The 18,754-nt window shown below is 43.6% G+C and overlaps 1 protein-coding gene across 9 annotated transcripts; it reads right to left on the bottom strand.

Moving 5' to 3' along the window:
- Positions 1 to 152: 152 nt before the first annotated feature.
- On the bottom strand, positions 153 to 12,959 carry LOC147205054 (G protein-coupled receptor-associated protein LMBRD2B-like). Of its 9 annotated transcripts, none has more exons than XM_086112061.1 (17): positions 12,812 to 12,959; positions 11,620 to 11,849; positions 11,449 to 11,558; positions 10,933 to 11,031; positions 10,346 to 10,513; positions 9,715 to 9,925; positions 9,539 to 9,613; positions 9,354 to 9,458; positions 4,839 to 5,022; positions 4,333 to 4,514; positions 3,262 to 3,395; positions 3,080 to 3,185; positions 2,199 to 2,296; positions 1,924 to 2,027; positions 1,764 to 1,810; positions 715 to 817; positions 153 to 637 (listed from the first exon to the last, which is right to left on the bottom strand). In XM_086112061.1, exons 2-17 carry the CDS (start codon positions 11,791 to 11,793, stop codon positions 567 to 569), a joined length of 1,971 nt encoding a protein of 656 aa, XP_085968187.1. In that variant the 5' UTR covers positions 11,794 to 11,849; positions 12,812 to 12,959; the 3' UTR covers positions 153 to 566. The 9 variants fall into 9 exon arrangements, 7 of the variants coding, with proteins under 7 accessions (XP_085968187.1, XP_085968190.1, XP_085968189.1 ...); XM_086112064.1 differs by having other exon boundaries at positions 11,620 to 11,709; positions 12,812 to 12,952; XM_086112063.1 differs by having other exon boundaries at positions 3,262 to 3,335; positions 11,620 to 12,954.
- Between the last annotated feature and the right edge of the window lie 5,795 nt (positions 12,960 to 18,754).

Raw genomic sequence — 18,754 nt, 5'->3', positions numbered from 1 at the left:
GCACCGCCTATTTTTACAACTGACCCGAAAGCGCAGCACAAATTGTCATTGTCTCGGGGGAGGAGGGACGGTGCCCTCCTCGAGGGTGTCACAACTTGATAATCTTGAAAATGATGACATAGAAATTCGGGGGGGAACGACCGCAAAAAACGTTAATGTTTCATCTGTATTCTTTAATAACTTATCAAAGAAATTCCTCATAAAAATGAACATATGCAGAAAAAAACGACACTCTACGCCCATCACTCATGTATGGTCAGTTTCTAGGCGTGCATAATGGAAAGCATGTCAGAATACAGTACATGGCATTAATGCTCTTGGCAAACGTATCTTTCCCACTTGATAGACTCAGATGGGTGTTTTTCAGAATTTTCCTGAGAAGTTTCATTAAGACCTTCTTAAAGAAAGCCAATGTTAAACAACACAAGCATCCTTTCATGCTTCAGGATGTCATATATCACCAAAGATTCACAGTCACAGGGTAGACCTTATAGTTCCAAGATCAAGTTGGACAACAAGGTTGTTCAGTGTTAAACAAAACAGTCCCTTCTAAAGCAAACATTTTATTATCCATCGTCACTGGTGTGCAGTAAACTCCTCTGCTGCTCGTCTGGCTTTCGCCAACTGAAAGAGATAACTGCAAAGACAAAATAATATTACGTGAAACTTCTAGCAAGAGTACCAATTTATTCTACATGTTTCATGAGTCCCCACTGCTTTTCTTGACTTCTGTTTCCCGGTCGTCTTTAATTTCAGTGTAACCAGTTCTGCTCCCACCGGAGGCCCCTTGGGTTCCTCCATATCGCTCTCTCCATGCCTGAAAACACAAAGCAAAATCACAACAACCGAAGTCATAATTAACATTCCTAAATGTAAAAACAAGTTAATCGCTTTGAATAGATAACCAATGAATATGTAAAAATGGCAAGTATTTTTTTTTTGCGAACATGCTTGTCAAGAAAATAAACAATTGAGATTCTGTTCTTGTCTTACAAGTGTATAATGAGGTTAAACACTGAATATTAATGTTTAAATAATTCTTGTTTTTGTTAACACTCTTCTCCTGTCAAACATAAGTTAACCACAGTGATTTGTAAAATATAAAAGCAAAGCTAGTAAGATTTAAATTCTTATTTGTTAGCGTGAAAGGAACGAAAGAAAAGATTTTTGTTTAGTCATGTCATACAAGCGTAAAAGGAAGTGAACCACAGCAAAAGCAAAAATGTTTCACAGTGTTCGGAGTTCAGTCACCAAACGCAAGAATTCATGCGAATGTGAGAGTGCCAAAAGGATGAAAACTTTCCTATAGATGCCCTTAGATGGAGGCAAAGTACTACATTTTTTGAAATGAAGCTTTTCAACTCACAAACCAAAGCTCGTCGGCATTGAGAGGCCAAAACATGGAGCTTACATCATCACAGATTTTGGTGGGGCAAATTCTCCATTATTTGCTGAAAAAAGACCCATTTGAATTTTTGTAAGCATTGTAAAGCACAAAAAACGCAAACTGCTGATTTGGTTTTTGCAGTAAATAATGGAGAATAGATTCCGAAAATACAAACTTAAATAATTTAACCACTCCTAATGTCACCAGAAAAAAAAGAAAAAGCGAATGCATGTTTTTCATGATTTTAGAGCAGATTAAAAAAAAATGTAGACAATTTCCAACTTCAATGACCTCATTGGATTTTAAGGCTTCCTCTGAACATGTGAAGGAGAATTCATAAACGTGTCATTGTCAGAAGTACAAGGAAAATACTAACAAATCTTCTATTTGCTGCATCGATACTTTTCTGTCGTTTTCTTCTTTCTGCAAAACAAAATATCAGCATGATTAATATGTCCTTAAGGGGGAAAGAAAAGCGGAAGTCATAATCAGGCAATGATTTTAAGCAACTGGTGAAGTGATAACGCAAAGGCAACCTCTCCTGACAAGCTCCTTGCCCTCATCCACTAGATCCAAGCTCAGGTCGTCATCGGTGACATATTGATGGACGCCCAGCAGATTCAAACAGCGAGAACCAAGGCTATGAACATTAACGCATCAAATTCCCGTTAATTATTTCGCATTTTATGTACAATACGCATCAAACGTTTAAAGTACACTTCATTTTTCCACGAATGCACACCAATTTATGTATAACGTCACTTAAGGCATACATGATACAAAAAGACAACAACAGTTTGTAATAGCTTACTTGTAAAGTGTGGCAAAGCAGAGCAGCAATACCAACACGGGGTAGTAGATGTAGAAGCCGTTGGATATGAAGGACAGGAGATGCATGGAGCCCATTATCTAGTAGACATAACAATAAGCGAGTGTCCGTCATAACATACAGTGGTACCTTGACTTACAAGCGCCCCAACGTACCAGTTTTACAGTTGCAAGTTGTCACTCGTTTGGGTTTTTTTTTTTTGCTTTGTGTTATAAGTAAAAATGTGTTTATCAAGTGTCATTCAGCTATCCAGAAAATCACAACATCAGCCGCCATCAGTTTGTATTAGCTACCTGGCACTTGCCGTGTTAAGTATCTGTAGTGTTTTGTGTTGCCATTTTCTATGGCTTTTGTGCCACTAAATTGCCATTTTCTAACATCGGATCCGAAGAAAGTGCTCTGAATAAAAGACCAAGACCATTGAATTAAAGCTCGTAATTATAGAAAAACATGAGCAAGGTGTTTGTGAAATCAGCTTGGCTTTGACTTGTCTTATTATTCAGCATTTTTTCAAATAATTTTGTATTTACTTGTGATATTTTCAGCATCGTTTTGCCTTTCACGAGGGAACAAAAATTTTAGCCATTACGGAAATGTAAAATTTCATAACATTATGACAATGTTTTTGTACAGTCCAATAATGTACAATCCTATTTCTATTATTCAAAATCAAATGACAAAATCTTTGGAGTGGTTTTAGAAGCGTGGAACAGATGAATGGCATTTTGATTAATTTCAATGGGGACAGTGATCTGAAATCCAAGTGATTTGAGATTCAAGCATTGTCACCGAACAAATTCAGCTCCTAAGTCAAGGTACCAATGTACTTCATGGGACTGCATTCTGACAGTAAGTCCACCCACAGATGTATAGGACGTGTGTAATCGGTCCTGTTGGGATACGGCGGGATCCATGTGGATCAGACCCAGGAAGTTGAGGCACAGGGGAGGAGTCAGGCGACAAAACAACCTTGAGAGAAGATACGCGACACCTTACATGCGTGCAGGTTTATATAATAATGCGACCATGAGTGTGCTGTGCATACATGCCGCTGAACTGCAGGCTGTAGGCGTCTGTCTGGTGATGCGGCGCCAGGTAGTAGTAGTTGAATACACGGATCTGGAACACGGTAGAGTAAACGCAAACGCACAGGAAGATGATGGTGATGAAACACACCGCCTGGTGGACATGGACAAAAAAAGGCCATCAATTAAGGTATTAATGTGGACTCATTTCAAAAGAGACGAGTTATGCATTTTTTCCACAATTCAGAACACTTGACTGTGAAACACTTTGATCAAAATATTCCAAGAAGAGTAATCTACAATTAAATCAACATAAATATGAAAACCAAAATTACAGACATCTTACACACCCTATATGTGGTATTTACTGAAGTTAGTAAACCATTTGATGGACGACCTATCGAATGCTAGCGAACCCTTCCTCCTCTTCTTGTCATGGTTGCATTTTTCTTTTTGTCATGGTTGCATTCTTCTTCTTCTTGTCAAAGTTGCATTCTTCTTCCCTAATCCTGGGTCACATTCTTATCTCAAATTAGTTTTCCCCATTGAAATATTAATGCCATAAACTGAATCACATTATCCATCCATCAATCCATCCATTTTCCACTTATCCTCACAAGGGTCGCGGAGGGTGCTGGAGCCTATCCCAACCGTCTTCGGGCAGTAGGCAGGGGACACCCTGAACCGGCTGCCAGCCAATCGCAGGGCATATACAGACGAACAACCATCCACGCCCACACTCACACCTAGGGACAATTTCGAGTGTTCAATCAGCCTGCCGTGCATGTTTTTGGAATGTGGGAGGAAACTGGAGTACCTAGAGAAAACCCACAGCTGGAATTGGAATACCTCTGCATTGTGAGGTCGACACGCTAACCACTGGTCCAACGGGCCGCCCTGATACATTATTATTATAGTATTAATCCTTTTCAGCACCCTGGACATATGGACTGCTTACACTTAATAATGACAAAATGTGACTTTAAACATTGCCTGTACGGGTATTTCAATGGTGACGTTGGGAATGATTCCAAAGAAAATGGATGTCAATGGGAAATTTAGTTTTGAACGTCAACCAAGTAGGTGCCAACCTCAGTACAAACATAGTAGCGTTGCTGTTCAGTCATACGGACAATAATGGCGAAGAGGGAGAGGACGGGACGCATGCTGAAGAAGGTGCACTCGGACCACACCACCGCCACAGAGAGGAAGAAGAGCAGAAATGCCAGCAGCTTGTAGAACACCTGACGGAACACACACTCCCAGTACCACTCTGGACAACACACACACACACACACACACACACACACACACATGTAGGCACACATCACCAAGCAAAATCCAAATTGGGAAGAATAAATACGTCCATTTTAAAAAATAAATCTATTAAGAATAAATATCTATACATATATACTGTACATGAAGTAAAGGTGGACCATCTGGGCGTGCATTGGAGGCCTACATGAAGTCCTTGCCAGTGCTCTCATTTTGTATGTGTGTTTGACTGTTTGTTCATCAAAATGTAATCGGCGACGGTGGTGCTCCTTGTCCCCAAATATTAGTCAAACTAGTCTAACAAAATTCCCCATTCACTCACCTACTTTAGGTGTGTAAAGAAACCTTCGGATGCAGCCGTCTCGCTCAGTGGCGGTGAAGCTGCGCACAAAGTGGCACATGGGGCTGCCGCGGCTCTTAGCGGCATCTTCAAGATGGAAAATCCGCTCCAACAACATGGACCACTGAACGCGAGTCTGACGGCACCGCTGCACAGCAGAGATCACCTGAAAAACACACATTGTCACCGTCGGGGGGGGGGAGGGGAATCTCCGATGTCCAAATTCGGTTAAGTTGATGTTGTTTCACAAATCTACTGTATCTATTTATTTATAAATCATTGACCAAACTTAGGTGTTGCAAATGGCGTGCTCTTTTGACCATGCAATGCTAATGGCTCAGCAAATGAAGGGCATATAGAGAAAAACAACCATTCCCACCCATGGACAATTTAGCCTTCTAACATGCATGTTTTTGGCATGTGGGACCAAGCAGGAGTGCTTGGAAAACTCATGCAAGAAATAAGGTGCAAATTCAACACAGGAGGGCAGGAGGCGCGATTCAAACCACAATCCTCAGAACCGTGAGACAGATGTGCTCACCAAGTCAGTTATATTTTACGAATGTTCCTCCCCTCACCCCTCCGTGAGTCGTCACCTTACCGTGGTGGAGGGGTTTGTGTGTCCCAATGATCCTAGGAGCTAAGTTGTCTGGGGCTTTATGCCCCTGGCAGGGTCACCCATGGCAAACAGGTTCTAGGTGAGGAGCCAGACAAAGCACGGCTCAAAGACCCCTTATGATGACAAAAATATATGGACCAAGGTTTCCCTTGCCCGGACGCGGGTCACCGGGGCCCCCCTCTGGAGCCAGGCCTGGAGGTGGGGCTCGTTGGCAAGCGCCTGGTGGCCGGGCCTACACCCATGGGGCCCGGCCGGGCACAGCCCGAAGAGGCAACGTGGGTCCCCCTTCCCATGGGCTCACCACCCATGAGAGGGGCCAAAGGGGTCGGGTGCAATGTGAGCTGGGCGGCAGCCAAAGGCGGGGACCCTGGCGGTCCGATCCTCGGCTGCAGAAGCTAGCTCTTGGGACATGGAATGTCACCTCTCTGGCAGGGAAGGAGCCCGAGCTGGTGTGTGAGGCAGAGAATTTCCGACTGGATATAGTCGGACTTGCCTCCACACACAGCCTGGGTTCTGGTACCAGTTCTCTCGAGAGGGGTTGGACTCTCTTCCACTCTGGAGTTGCTCAAGGTGAGAGGCGCAGAGCAGGTGTGGGCATACTCATTGCCCCCCGGCTCAGTGCCTGTACATTGGGGTTCACACCGGTAGACGAGAGGGTTGCCTCCCTCCGCCTTCGGGTGGGCGGACGGGTCCTGACTGTTGTTTGTGCATATGCACCAAACAGCAGCTCAGCATACCCACCCTTTTTGGAGTCCTTGGAGGGTGTGCTGGAGAGTACTCCTGCTGGGGACTCCCTTGTTCTGCTGGGGGACTTCAATGCTCACGTGGGCAATGACAGTGAGACCTGGAGGGGCGTGATTGGGAGGAACGGCCCCCCCGATCAGAACACGAGTGGTGTTTTGTTATTGGACTTCTGTGCTCGCCACGGATTGTCCATAACGAACACCTTGTTCAAGCATAAGGGTGTCCATATGTGCACTTGGCACCAGGACACCCTAGGCCGCAGTTCGATGATCGACTTTGTAGTTGTATCATCGGATTTGCGGCCGCATGTTCTGGACACTCGGGTGAAGAGAGGGGCGGAGCTGTCAACTGATCACCACCTGGTGGTGAGTAGGCTCCGATGGTGGGGGAAGATGCCGGTCCGTCCTGGCAGACCCAAACGTATTGTGAGGGTTTGTTGGGAGCGTCTGGCGGAATCCCCTGTCAGAAGGAGTTTCAACTCCCACCTCCGACAGAGCTTTTCCCATGTTCCGGGGAAGGCGGGGGACATTGAGCCCGAGTGGACCATGTTCCGTGCCTCTATTGTTGAGGCGGCCAATCTGAGTTGTGGCCGTAAGGTGGTTGGTGCCTGTCGTGGCGGCAACCCCCGTACTCGCTGGTGGACACCAGCAGTAAGGGATGCCGTCAAGCTGAAGAAGGAGTCCTATCGAGCCTTTATGGCCTGTGGGACCCCAGAGGCAGCTGACGGGTATCGACTGGCCAAGCGGAAGGCAGCTTCGGTGGTCGCCGAGGCAAAAACCCGAGCGTGGGAAGAGTTCGGTGAGGCCATGGACGCCGACTTCCGGACGGCTTCGAGGAAATTCTGGTCCACCATCTGACGTCTCAGGAGGGGGAAGCAGTGCACCACTAACACTGTGTACAGTGGGGATGGGGCGCTGCTGACTTCGACTCGGGACGTTGTGAATCGGTGGGCAGAGTACTTCGAAGACCTCCTCAACTCCACCAACACGCCTTCCTTGGAGGAAGCAGAGCCTGGGGACTCTGAGGTGGGCTCTCCTATCTCTGTGGTTGAAGTCACCGATGTGGTTAAAAAGCTCCTCGGTGGCAAGGCCCCGGGGGTGGATGAGATCCGCCCGGAGTTCCTCAAGGCTCTGGATGTTGTGGGGCTGTCCTGGTTGACACGCCTCTGCAACATCGCGTGGTCAACAGGGAGAGTGCCTCTGGATTGGCAGACCGGGGTGGTAGTCCCTCTTTTTAAAAAGGGGGACCGGAGGGTGTGTTCCAACTACAGAGGGATCACACTCCTCAGCCTCCCTGGTAAGGTCTATTCAGGGGTGCTGGAGAGGAGGGTCCGTCAGGAAGTCGAGCCTCAGATTGAGGAGGAGCAGTGTGGTTTTCGTCCCGGCCGTGGAACAGTGGACCAGCTCTACACCCTTAGCAGGGTCCTCGAGGGTATGTGGGAATTCGCCCAACCAGTCTACATGTGTTTTGTGGACTTGGAGAAGGCGTTTGACCGTGTCCCTCGGGGAGTTCTGTGGGGGGTGCTTTGTGGGTATGGGGTACCGAACCCCCTGATACGGGCTGTTCGGTCACTATACCACCGATGTCAGAGTTTGGTTCGCATTGCCGGCAGTAAGTCGGAATCGTTTCCAGTGGGGGTAGGACTCCGCCAAGGCTGCCCTTTGTCGCCGATTCTGTTCATAACCTTTATGGACAGAATTTCTAGGCGCAGCCGAAGCGTTGAGGGGATCCGTTTTGGGGGCCTCAGTATTGCATCCCTGCTTTTTGCAGATGATGTGGTGCTGTTGGCTCCTTCAAACGGGTCTCTCCAACTCTCACTGGAGCGTTTCGCAGCCGAGTGTGAAGCGGTTGGGATGAAGATCAGCACCTCCAAATCTGAAACCATGGTCCTCAGTCGGAAAAGGGTGGAGTGTCCCCTCCGGGTCGGGGAGGAGATCTTGCCCCAAGTGGAGGAGTTCAAGTATCTTGGGGTCTTGTTCACGAGTGGGGCCAGGAGGGAGCGGGAGATCGACAGGCGGATCGGTGCAGCGTCTGCTGTGATGCGGACGTTGTATCGGTCTGTCGTGGTGAAGAAGGAGCTGAGCCAAAGGGCGAAGCTCTCAATTTACCGGTCGATCTACGTTCCAACCCTCATCTATGGTCACGAGCTATGGGTCGTGACCGAAAGAACGAGATCCCGGTTACAAGCGGCCGAAATGAGTTTTCTCCGCAGGGTGTCCGGGCTCTCCCTTAGAGATAAGGTGAGAAGCTCGGTCATCCGGGAGGGGCTCAGAGTCGAGCCGCTTCTCCTCCACATCGAGAGGAGCCAGATGAGGTGGCTTGGGCATCTGATTCGGTTGCCCCCTGAGCGCCTCCCTGGTCAGGTGTTCCGGGCATGTCCCACCGGGAGGAGACCCAGAGGAAGACCCAGGACACGCTGGAGAGACTATGTCACCCAGCTGGCCTGGGAACGTCTCGGGATCCCCCGGGGAGAGCTGGAAGAAGTAGCTAGGGAGAGGGAAGTCTGGGCTTCCCTGCTAAAGCTGTTGCCCCCGCGACCTGGCCCCGGATAAGCGGTAGATGATGGATGGATGGATGGATGAATGTTCCTCATATTTTTTTCTATTTATCTATTTCGTTTAATATATTGTAATATTGTTTTTTGTTTTCTAATATTTTTCGACAATACTTTGTCACATTTTGGCATATATTTGTCCAACGGTATTGGTAATGTATGTTTAATGTTTGTTAATGCTCAATATGTTGTGTTTTTGTCATTTTTCCTCTACTAACAGTATTTTGTATTATTACATTTCTCCCGCTAATATTCTCTTTTTTTCTAATGGACGATTTTTGTGAAGTATTTCGTTTTTGGTGACAATTTTGCTTGGTCTAATATTTGGGGGGTTCGTGGATAGTGTAATGCAGGGGTGCCCATTAGTACCGGTATTTATTTTGATCCAGAATATTTTTGTATTGTTGGAATATTTGTAATTTTAATCAAATATTGAATATTTGTGCCATTTTCCTCCTAATATTTTTGTTTTGGAAAAATGTTGTCAAAAATGTTAGTATTTTGTGGCAGATATTTCTGTGTAATTTCTGAGGATGATTGCTTATTATCATGTGAACTGCACTGAAGTCACTTTGTGTACTTTTTTATGAAGCTGAACGAGGCCTCTTTTGGTTGGAAGGACGGTCTGATCGTTACAGGAATGTTCCGCGTCGCTGCCCATCTCCTGCTGGTACTCTATGGGACACTAAAGTGAGATGATGTTAGCATATTAACAACAAAAGAAGAGCAAATAGGGTACGGTACTTGAAATAGGGTACGCTTCACCTTGGTCAAAATGGTATCCACACACTTCCTGAGCGAGTGGTTGTACTTGACTGACACATTGATGACTGACACCTCCTGATGATGACATTGGAATAAACGCTCATTGCTCTCAAACATAATGCAGTCCGTTCATTTGTTTTAAAAAAATATATGAAGAAGCATTTCAACACCCTCACCTCCATGACATCGGCCAAGTTCTCCTCAGCTGACACCTTTTCGCTGGCCATCTTTGCTACCTTGAAGTAAGTCTTGGCCAATAAGTGGGCGTGGCAGGATGACAGCCAGTAGGAACGTGGGATTTCTACCAGGCCATAGCCCAGCAACAGCACCAGCAGAAAAAGGCCCCACGTGTTAGCAGATGTGATGCAGATGGTCTGAAACTCAGCCCTGAACACAGGTGAGCGCGACATTTTTGAAACCGCTCGAAGACAGCTGGGATAGGCTCCAGTACACCTTAATGAGGATAAGCGGTATGGATAATAGATGGATGCCTATCTATTACTGTTGTATTTTTCCTAGTATTTTTGTATTATCTGTTTTACAATTTTGCATTTTTCTCTTCTAATATTGAAATATTTCTCGGATTTTTGTATTTTTTGACCGATATCTGTTTTCACTCTTCTGTACAAGTTTTGTACTTTTTAAAAAAAATGTTGTTTGCATTTTCTTTTATCGACTTCTCATAATATTTGTCATATCAAAGTTGGTGACAAAACTGACAAACCTGATCCTCTTTTCTTCCTATAATTGGGATCTGAAATGTTCATTCAGTTTCATGACTAGAATACAGTGAGGCAGAGAACTGACCATGTGAGTCGCCACTTCGGGTGCGCAACGACGTAGATGACCAAAAAGATGAAGATGAGCAGGTAGGTGCCATAGTAGATAGCATTCTCAACAATTGCTGCTTTCACCTTTCCCACCAGGGAGAACGCGCCCGACCGCGCGTACGACTGCATGAAGGGCAGCAGCAACCTAAACACATGCACAAAGGAACGGTTATGACCATCTACTTCTTTACAATACAATACATGCTGATTTATATAGCGCTTTCAAAACAGCGGCAGCTGTAACAAAGCGCTTCACAAAACAGTTAACATAAAGTAAAATAAATAAACACAACACATAACATAAAACATGAACAGTCGTGCAGTCCTAACCACTTTTCCGTCACACGCTTTGTTGTTTGAAGCAGTTTGAGATGAAAGAGGAGAGAATCAACGTGTCCTTTAACCAGTGGATCAGAGACGTCATGCTCAAAATGTGCACACGTCGGCTACTTTAGAATGTGTACGTGTGTGTGTGTGTGTGTGTGTGTGTGTGTGTGTGTGTGTGTGTGTGTGTGTGTGTGTGTGTGTGTGTGTGTGTGTGTGTGTGTATGCACGGGATCTTACCAGGTGAGAAACTGAGAGGTCCAATACACAACTCTCCAGAAGACAGGTAGCACACCCTCTGGTATGTAACTCCATGGCTTTTCACACACACTTGGTGCACTGTCAACACACACCATCACTAATATATTTTTTTTTCGAATGTTTTTTAACTGTTTTATTATATCTTTGTATTTTTGACAGATGTGTGTGTGGATGTTTTGAAATATTCTGGTATTCGTCAACTATTCTCTGTGAATAGCAGAGGTGAACTATAAGAAAAAAAATACATATTATATACAGTATATCCACACACACACACACACACACACACACACACACACACACACACAGACACACACACACACAGACACACATAAGATAAGATAACCTTAATTTATATATATATATATATATATATCCTGTATATATCGCCCAGTCGATTAATCAGTGGGGTCCTAATAAGTGGTACCGAAAATGGATGGATGGCTGTATGTGCAGTGTATACTGTGGGAGACGATCACCATGTAGCTTAGTTACCTCTCAGTTGGGGAAAGAGTGGAGCCATTTTCCGTCATATAAGAGATTCTTGTTGGCGAAACAGGGGAAGGATGATGTGTGTTATCCAACAGACACTGCTTGTAGATGGTCTGAAAGAGAAGTGCATTTGAAACTCCTCACTGGAACACACTCAAGAATATATGTACATACCGTGCTGACATCCAGCGGCAGGACAAAGACGATGAGGAAGCAGAGGTACCAGGATGCCAGAGTCCCCAGCAGGACCATCGGCTGCTGCTTCTTCAGGTCACCATAGCGATGGAGGAAGGCAAGCGCCAGGAAGAACACAGATGCGAGCACCAGGCCCAGCGCCACGCCGCTCATTGTGATAGGCAGACGCAAGCGAGGGCCAGCATCAGGACGTCATAATGAAATATCAACTGCACATCAGTAGAGGCATTCACTTTATTTGACTGTTAGGGCCTGTATATATTTATCAATTGAAAGTGTCATTTAAAACAAGTTTATATGAAAAGAGCAGTCAAAAATGATATTTTAGTTAAAAGAAAAAATATTTGATAGATTTGTATTTTTTACTAATCGTTTCATACAACATATTAATTTAGTACTTTATTTACACTTTATATATATGTTTGTGGCTGCACAGTGGTTGACTGGTTAGCACGTCAATGGTTTTAATGTTTGTGTTGTTTAGTTATTCAAAGAGCCTGTTTCTTTGAAGGTGAAGTGGATGAGGTTCACCTCCAACTATTCAATCAGTGCACTGAGTCTAGTAAGATGCTATAAAGTTAAATCGTGTTTACAGGTCAGTGGTACCCTGATTTTACAACTGCCCCAAAGTGGGAATGTTTCCAGTTACAAGCCATGCCTCTGTAGATGTTTTGCTTTGTCCAAGTCAAAGCCAAGATTTCAAGTCCAAGCAAGCTTCTGTGCATTTCATTAAAAAAAAAAATTAAACATTATTTCATTTGCTATTATGTCTTAAATATTTGTTTTCAAATATAGAGCTACGTATTTCTGTTTATTAAAACGTGTTTTAAAGGGACACGAATGGATTAATTGCATTTCATTCCGCTGTAATTTACATTGCAGCTAGCCGGAAATGTTTCACTGGCTTTTAAATATCTGGTTGCGAACATATTGTAGTTATTTCACTAGTTATACCAGAACGCTCTTCATAACGCTAACATGATCGATCATATGATCAGTACTATAGACAAAATTGTATTTAAGACTGTTTTGAAAAGCTTTATGGTCCAAGTGTCATTCCCTAGGGACCGTTGTTTCTATTCATTAGCGAAATAGATTCGTCGGCCACTGTTTACAGTGACATTTAGCCCTTTTTATCCCCATTTTAAGATGTTCAAAAGTGGCTTCTTACCTTCTCTAGCGTCAAGATGCTGACACTCTGCTCTTGTGACGTGGAAACCCATACAAAAGCACACAACCTTTGAAATTACATTGCGTAACAACTGAAAATATAACATTCGTTTGCTAGCTAGTCAACTAACGCGGCATGGAATTGTGGGCGTTACAGGTATACTGCCCGACCGGAAACCATCGTGCAGAATATTGCATATGTTACCTTAAACTTGACATTTAAAAAAGACCAAATATTGAACGGCTATTTCAAACTGAATGTAATTACATTACTGGCAAATAATGCGACTTTGTATTTATTTTTAAAAATATATACATGGAGCACAGGAGCAATGTAATCATATTTTGTCTTGTATGAAAGAATACAAGAAACCATGCGACCAGATTTCCGTTTATTTTGACATTTTTGGAAAGATGTATACAGTAAGTAGGCAAGGTATCAAAAACGTAATACATCACGTTTACTATAAGCATTATTATTATTATTATTATTTGTGTAAAAATGTTTCCAATATTTTAATATACAATCTCTCTCAGGAAGCATTTGTTTGGTGGGACATTTTACTTCAGATCTTTTGTACTTTAAATTACAACTATTTTTTTATCTGTGCCAAAAACAAAAAACAAACACCTTAATAGCGAACACATGAGAACGATGGATCTTGAGACCAATGTTTACTGCATTTTAGTGCAGACCATTCAATCCTAAAATTGTTGAAACGTTGGAGAAATTGCAGTTCACAAGACACTCTAGATAATTTATATCAGCATTGCGTGTTGAAATGAATCTGCATTTTCTGATCAGATGTGATTAAACAGCCACACGTAGAAGTCATCCGAAGAAAGTGGGCCTGCCACACTGACATACGTGTCTCTGTGCTCCAGCAGAAAGTCCATTTGTCCCAGCAGGTCCAGGCACATGTGCTCCACCAAAATCAGACAATTGGGCCACCCTCCTTTGGGGCTACCTATCCACCCTGAGCCCAAAATGTCCAAATGTTCGGACCCTTCCTCCAGAAAACTCTCCATCTTGGAAAATGTCCTTGATCGTGTCCAACAAGCAGTAGTTGCAAGTACTAGTGTTGAATAGTGAGGCCATCTGTCAATCTAAACGCGCACTTCATCCCTTAATGGGATTATTCTAACTATAGCCACAATACTCTAAACACTCAGTTGTTTTTAAATGTATTATTATTATTATTATTTTAAATACAGCAGCCATTCATCCATTTTCTAATCTACCTATCTTCACAAGGGTGACGGGCATGCTGGAGCCTATCCCAGCTGTCTTTGAGTAGGAGACGAGGTACATCCTGAACTGGTTGCCAGCCAGTCACAGGGTAGCCTATTCCAATTCATGAAATTAACATGCATATATATATACATACATACATGTATGTATATTTTGCATGCATACAAAATATTATTAATTATTTATTATTTATTATTAATTAATTATTAATATTATGATATTATTGTACCCTTGTCGAATATTTTTCATTTTGACATTTTTTATTGACCTCTGCTTTGTCTGATCCTTCACTAAGGACCTGTTTGCCATGGGCGACCCTGCCAGAGGCATGAAGCCCCAGACTCTCACCACTAGATGCCACCAAATTCAATATAATGGTCCACGGAAGTTTGCTGTTGTATCCTAAATTCATTGGGGTGTCACGACTGTCTTTTTTTTTTTTTTTTTTAAACACCGAATTTTCACAAATAGTGTACAGGCTTGTTTATTGACTCAACTGGGGGGAAGCATTTATTGGTTGACTTACAATACTTTGTTCGTTTGACTATAAAGCAAAAGAAAATGTCACCCACACTCGTTACTGACTACTCGCATGGTGTTTTTTGTGCTCAGACCAAAGCAATCGCAGTAGTGCAATAAGCCAATGATGAGCTCATCAACAAGCTCCGAGAAGCCTGATAACGATCTTGGTCATTTGAATCAGGTGTGTTGGCGGAGGGAGACATTTTAAACGTGCTGGATTATGATCCGGGAGGAGTAGAGTCATACAGGTACTGGACAGCCCTGCAATTAGCAGTAGGCAACATCAGTAATTCTTTGGCACCATCTGGTGGTATCTCAGTGCCAAGAAAAAAAATTGAAGTGAGTTGAGAGACATAAGGGGTGTTCACACGGCAAGATTTGGTCCGGTGCTACGCCGGGGCTGCCCCAGTAGAGCATTCACACGTGCAAATTAGCTCCGGCGTAGCCCCGGAAAACAGCTTACACCGGACCAAATTGGATTTGCTCCGGAGCAAATGCTTGTTAGCGAAGCAGCACCGATGTAAATTTGCACGTGTGAACGCAACTGGGTTAAATTTGCTCCAGAGCGAATGCTTGTGAAGAGTTTACGTACGGCGAGAATGCGTTGCTTTCGCGCTCTGTCGGACTTCCGTCATGTGTTTGTTTAATAACGACACAAGACTTGGCTGGTAACATCTTTCCTTTTGTAGGAGACTGGACTGTCTCGGAGTTGTTTGTGTAGTTTGTTCCTTTGTTATGTGTTCACAACCCCCCGCCCCCCATATAATTTATTTTGTGATTTCCTCTCTTGATTTTCTGTTTGGCGCATTACGTGTTTGCTTTTCTGAGTGTCATTGAAGTCATCGTTGATTTACGTTTTCGGGGGCGGTCACTCTCGAGCAGAAGGCACGGAGACCGAGAAGGAGAAGGACGTGCCTGTCCAGTAGTCGCTTGAGTTGTGTATACGTTTTAAAAAGAACCAACACAACAGCTCATTTGTTTTCTGTCGTTTTGCTCCGCTGCAGAAACTGCCGTGTGAACGCAAGTGGGGCTGCACCGACGCTGTGCCGGTGCAGACACGCTCAGCGGCTTTGTACGTGTGAACGCTCCACACAATTTGCTGCGGTGCAAAATATATCGCAACAAAATACATCGGTGCAGCGCCCGAGCAAATGTGTGCCGTGTGAACACCCCTTTAGACAAAAGTAGCTTTTTTGGTGCGTTTTGTGTGGCTTCTCCATTACACACCCTTTAACGGGGGACATTCATTTTCGCTGTTTGCAACAGGTCTTTGGCTCTTTTCCACAAATCTTGGCCTGGGGATCATTTATTGACTCAATTGCAAATGGGTCAGCATCAAGTGAAAATGAAGAAAATGTGGTAAGACTATGCACTTTATTTCCCCTCAAAGAATGTGTGCCTCATTCAGCGCTGCTGTTTTGGTTAGCAACGGAATTTGAACAAAAATCTCTTATGTCCATGTGAATAACATCTATTATCTCAAATTATAACCTATTTTGCTTTACTTTTGTTGATTTGATGGGGAATAGGAAGGTGTCTATTTGAGGGTGGCATTAAGTGGATGATACACCCAGTGTCAAAAAAAGGATGGCGCCTATTTGAGGAAATATAATAAGCTGCTTGTATGTAAGATCATTTGTCAGACTGTACAGGGTGCTCATTTACAACATGTGATAAGACTCCATGCTTTCATCCATATGAGACAATATCTACACGTCTTGGGAGGTGCTGCTGTTTTTGTTAGCAGCAGGGTTCAAATCGTGCAGGTTGCAGTGGCCTCAATGGCAAAACAACGCTTGAGCGTCCAAGTCACTGAACGGCAGAAAGGAGCGCGCTGGGACTCTCCCCATCTCGTCTCACAATACCTGTTCCATGGGAAACCCTCGTGCACAATGATGACGAAACAATGCGACGTCCCTAAGGGAGAGGGGCACCGCGGGCTGCAGATCTGATAACCTGACCTGGATACATCAGCCCCTGGGGAGCAGTGTGACTTCGGTAGAGTTATCTGACTGCGTGTGGTTGTGAGAAGGGCACAGAAGATGTAACATGTGTGTGTGGGGGTGGGGGGGTCCAGTACCTGTTTACCGTGTTGTTTCTATGTATTTTATGGCACTTCTCTCAGCCTTTCTTACCTTTCTTCCCATTTACAAGCCACTGTTCTTTAGTGCAGCGAAAAACAAAGGGCTCTGTTGTTGGCTTTTCTATGTGTGTGTGTGTGTGTGTGTGTGTGTGTGTGTCACAGTTGCCATGTGGTTCACTGAGGCAAGGGTCAAGATTGGTGGGGGCCCCCACTTCAAAGCTTTTGGCTCAGTGATGGGAATGTAAGGGGGATCGGTGTTGTTTGTATTGCTTTGTATTAACTTTAAAGCACATACTATCTCGGCTATATCTCTGTTTATTATTTTTTTTAGAACACACCTTTTGAGTTGGTGATCCAAGATCGTCGTAAATGTTTGGATTTCACGCAGGTTTTGGAGGTTATGTAACATGAATTGTCAGTTCAGTTCGGAAAGTTGAGGCATTGTGTAACAGCAAAGTGAAGGCAGACACTTCAACTCAGTCCAATGTAATATGATCAAGTTTGTACACAGCACACTGGGTTTCAGTCGGGGATAATACAAAGGATTTATATTGCACATTTCTTTTGTTCTTTGTTTTTGCATGTTTGGGATAAATGTTCAATCAATTAATGTATCAGTGGTTCAAAAAGGTTTCAGTACTAAACACTAGAAAATTACATATTTAGCCACAACAATTAATTTAGAATAAAAGAAACAATATTAAGCAATTGGGTTATGACAATATTTTTTTCTGAATAAATTCATCACCATAAATGAAAAATATTGAAATATTAAAAAATATATATTTTCTTAATTCTTTTAACCTTGTGTTTAAAATGTATGTCAGTCTTTTTACAGACACAGTATCTGGCCATAAATAGGGTTATTTTCAATGGTTTAGAAGCCCTTATAAACTCTTATTCGCATGACTTACTTTTTACTCATTGTATTCAGTGTTGCACAAAAAATGACATAAGTGCAAACAATTGCTTTCATTTAGGCTTGTATGCTGAAATATAAATATCGATTGTTCAACAAAAGAATAACTTTCCAAATATTTAACTTAAAAATGTAATTTCTAATTGTAATTTTGGATTATGTGTTTCGGGGTGGCACAGTACTTGACCGGTTAACATGTCCACCTCACAGTGCCGAGGTCGTGGGTTCAAGCCCGGACCGGGCCCGTACCGGGCTTCACACACACACAGTCACACACATGCATGCATGCACGCGCATGCGCACACACACACACACACACACACACACACACACACACACACACGCACGCACGCATACACACTCAGACTTTGGTTTAAGTGATAGAGTTATAGGCCTTCAAATACTATGCATGCCTTCACTCCACCACACTAAGGAGAAGAAAGGAAGGTGAACTGAATAAAGGTGTGGACTGCTAAGTTAGGTTTTTGCAAACTTGTGATCCATATGTGTGTGTTATGTTCTAAGGTCTTACATGACAAAAGTCCGTGTAGTGTTGAATGCAGCATAGGGAGATTGTGTGAACACATTTACACATTTGTGATTGCACGTAATGGCATATTCAGCCCAGAAGGGACTTCAGATATGTATTTCAAAGTCTTAGGTTAAACTCAAATCTTAACCTTTGTAGTCCCTGTAAAGTGAAAAAAAAATCTAAGAAATTTGACAGACCACAGAGGAGTGTTGTTAACAAACCTGTCAGATTTGAAGGAATAAAAAATTGGCAGGTGTGTGAAAATGTGGCAATAAAATTGTGAAAAATGGAGCACTCCTCTCAACTGTCGAACATTGTGGGCATATGCACCGAATCCACTGAACACCCTCCACTCGACTCTTGTGACTCAAATTTCTCCCAGTAAGAACATGTGTGCTCACTTCTCTGTAGTGTGAGCATCAGGCTGAATTACGTGTGCTGTGCCATTGTGTTCAATAAACAGTTAACTTTACCTGAACTGTCGCTGTTATGTGGATCCACACACGGCACAACTCCAAACGAGGTAGTGACCTATTAACTGACGCTGGTCCGCAGGTTAGTGGGCTAGCCAGGAAGGTAGTATTTTAACCCACAACCTCTGAGCTTTGAAACAGAAGTGCTCACCAATTCGAGCAT

Source organism: Hippocampus guttulatus, chromosome 5, assembly GCF_054856545.1.
Source record: "Hippocampus guttulatus isolate MCC_2025c chromosome 5, RoL_Hgut_1.0, whole genome shotgun sequence".
NCBI lineage: Eukaryota > Metazoa > Chordata > Actinopteri > Syngnathiformes > Syngnathidae > Hippocampus > Hippocampus guttulatus.
Note: the sequence above shows the minus strand (reverse complement) of the source record. Positions and strands in the feature narration are given on the sequence as shown.

Bases quoted from the DNA above. Each gene is read 5' to 3' on its own strand.
- LOC147205054 (XM_086112061.1), bottom strand. From the start codon at position 11,793: ATGAGCGGCGTGGCGCTGGGCCTGGTGCTCGCATCTGTGTTCTTCCTG. The intron at 1,811-1,923 runs GTTGCCTTTGCG...TTTGTTTTGCAG, and splicing joins CAAGGAGCTTGTCAGGAGAG to AAAGAAGAAAACGACAGAAA. The intron at 638-714 runs GTGGGGACTCAT...TTGTCTTTGCAG, and splicing joins AACAGAAGTCAAGAAAAGCA to TTATCTCTTTCAGTTGGCGA.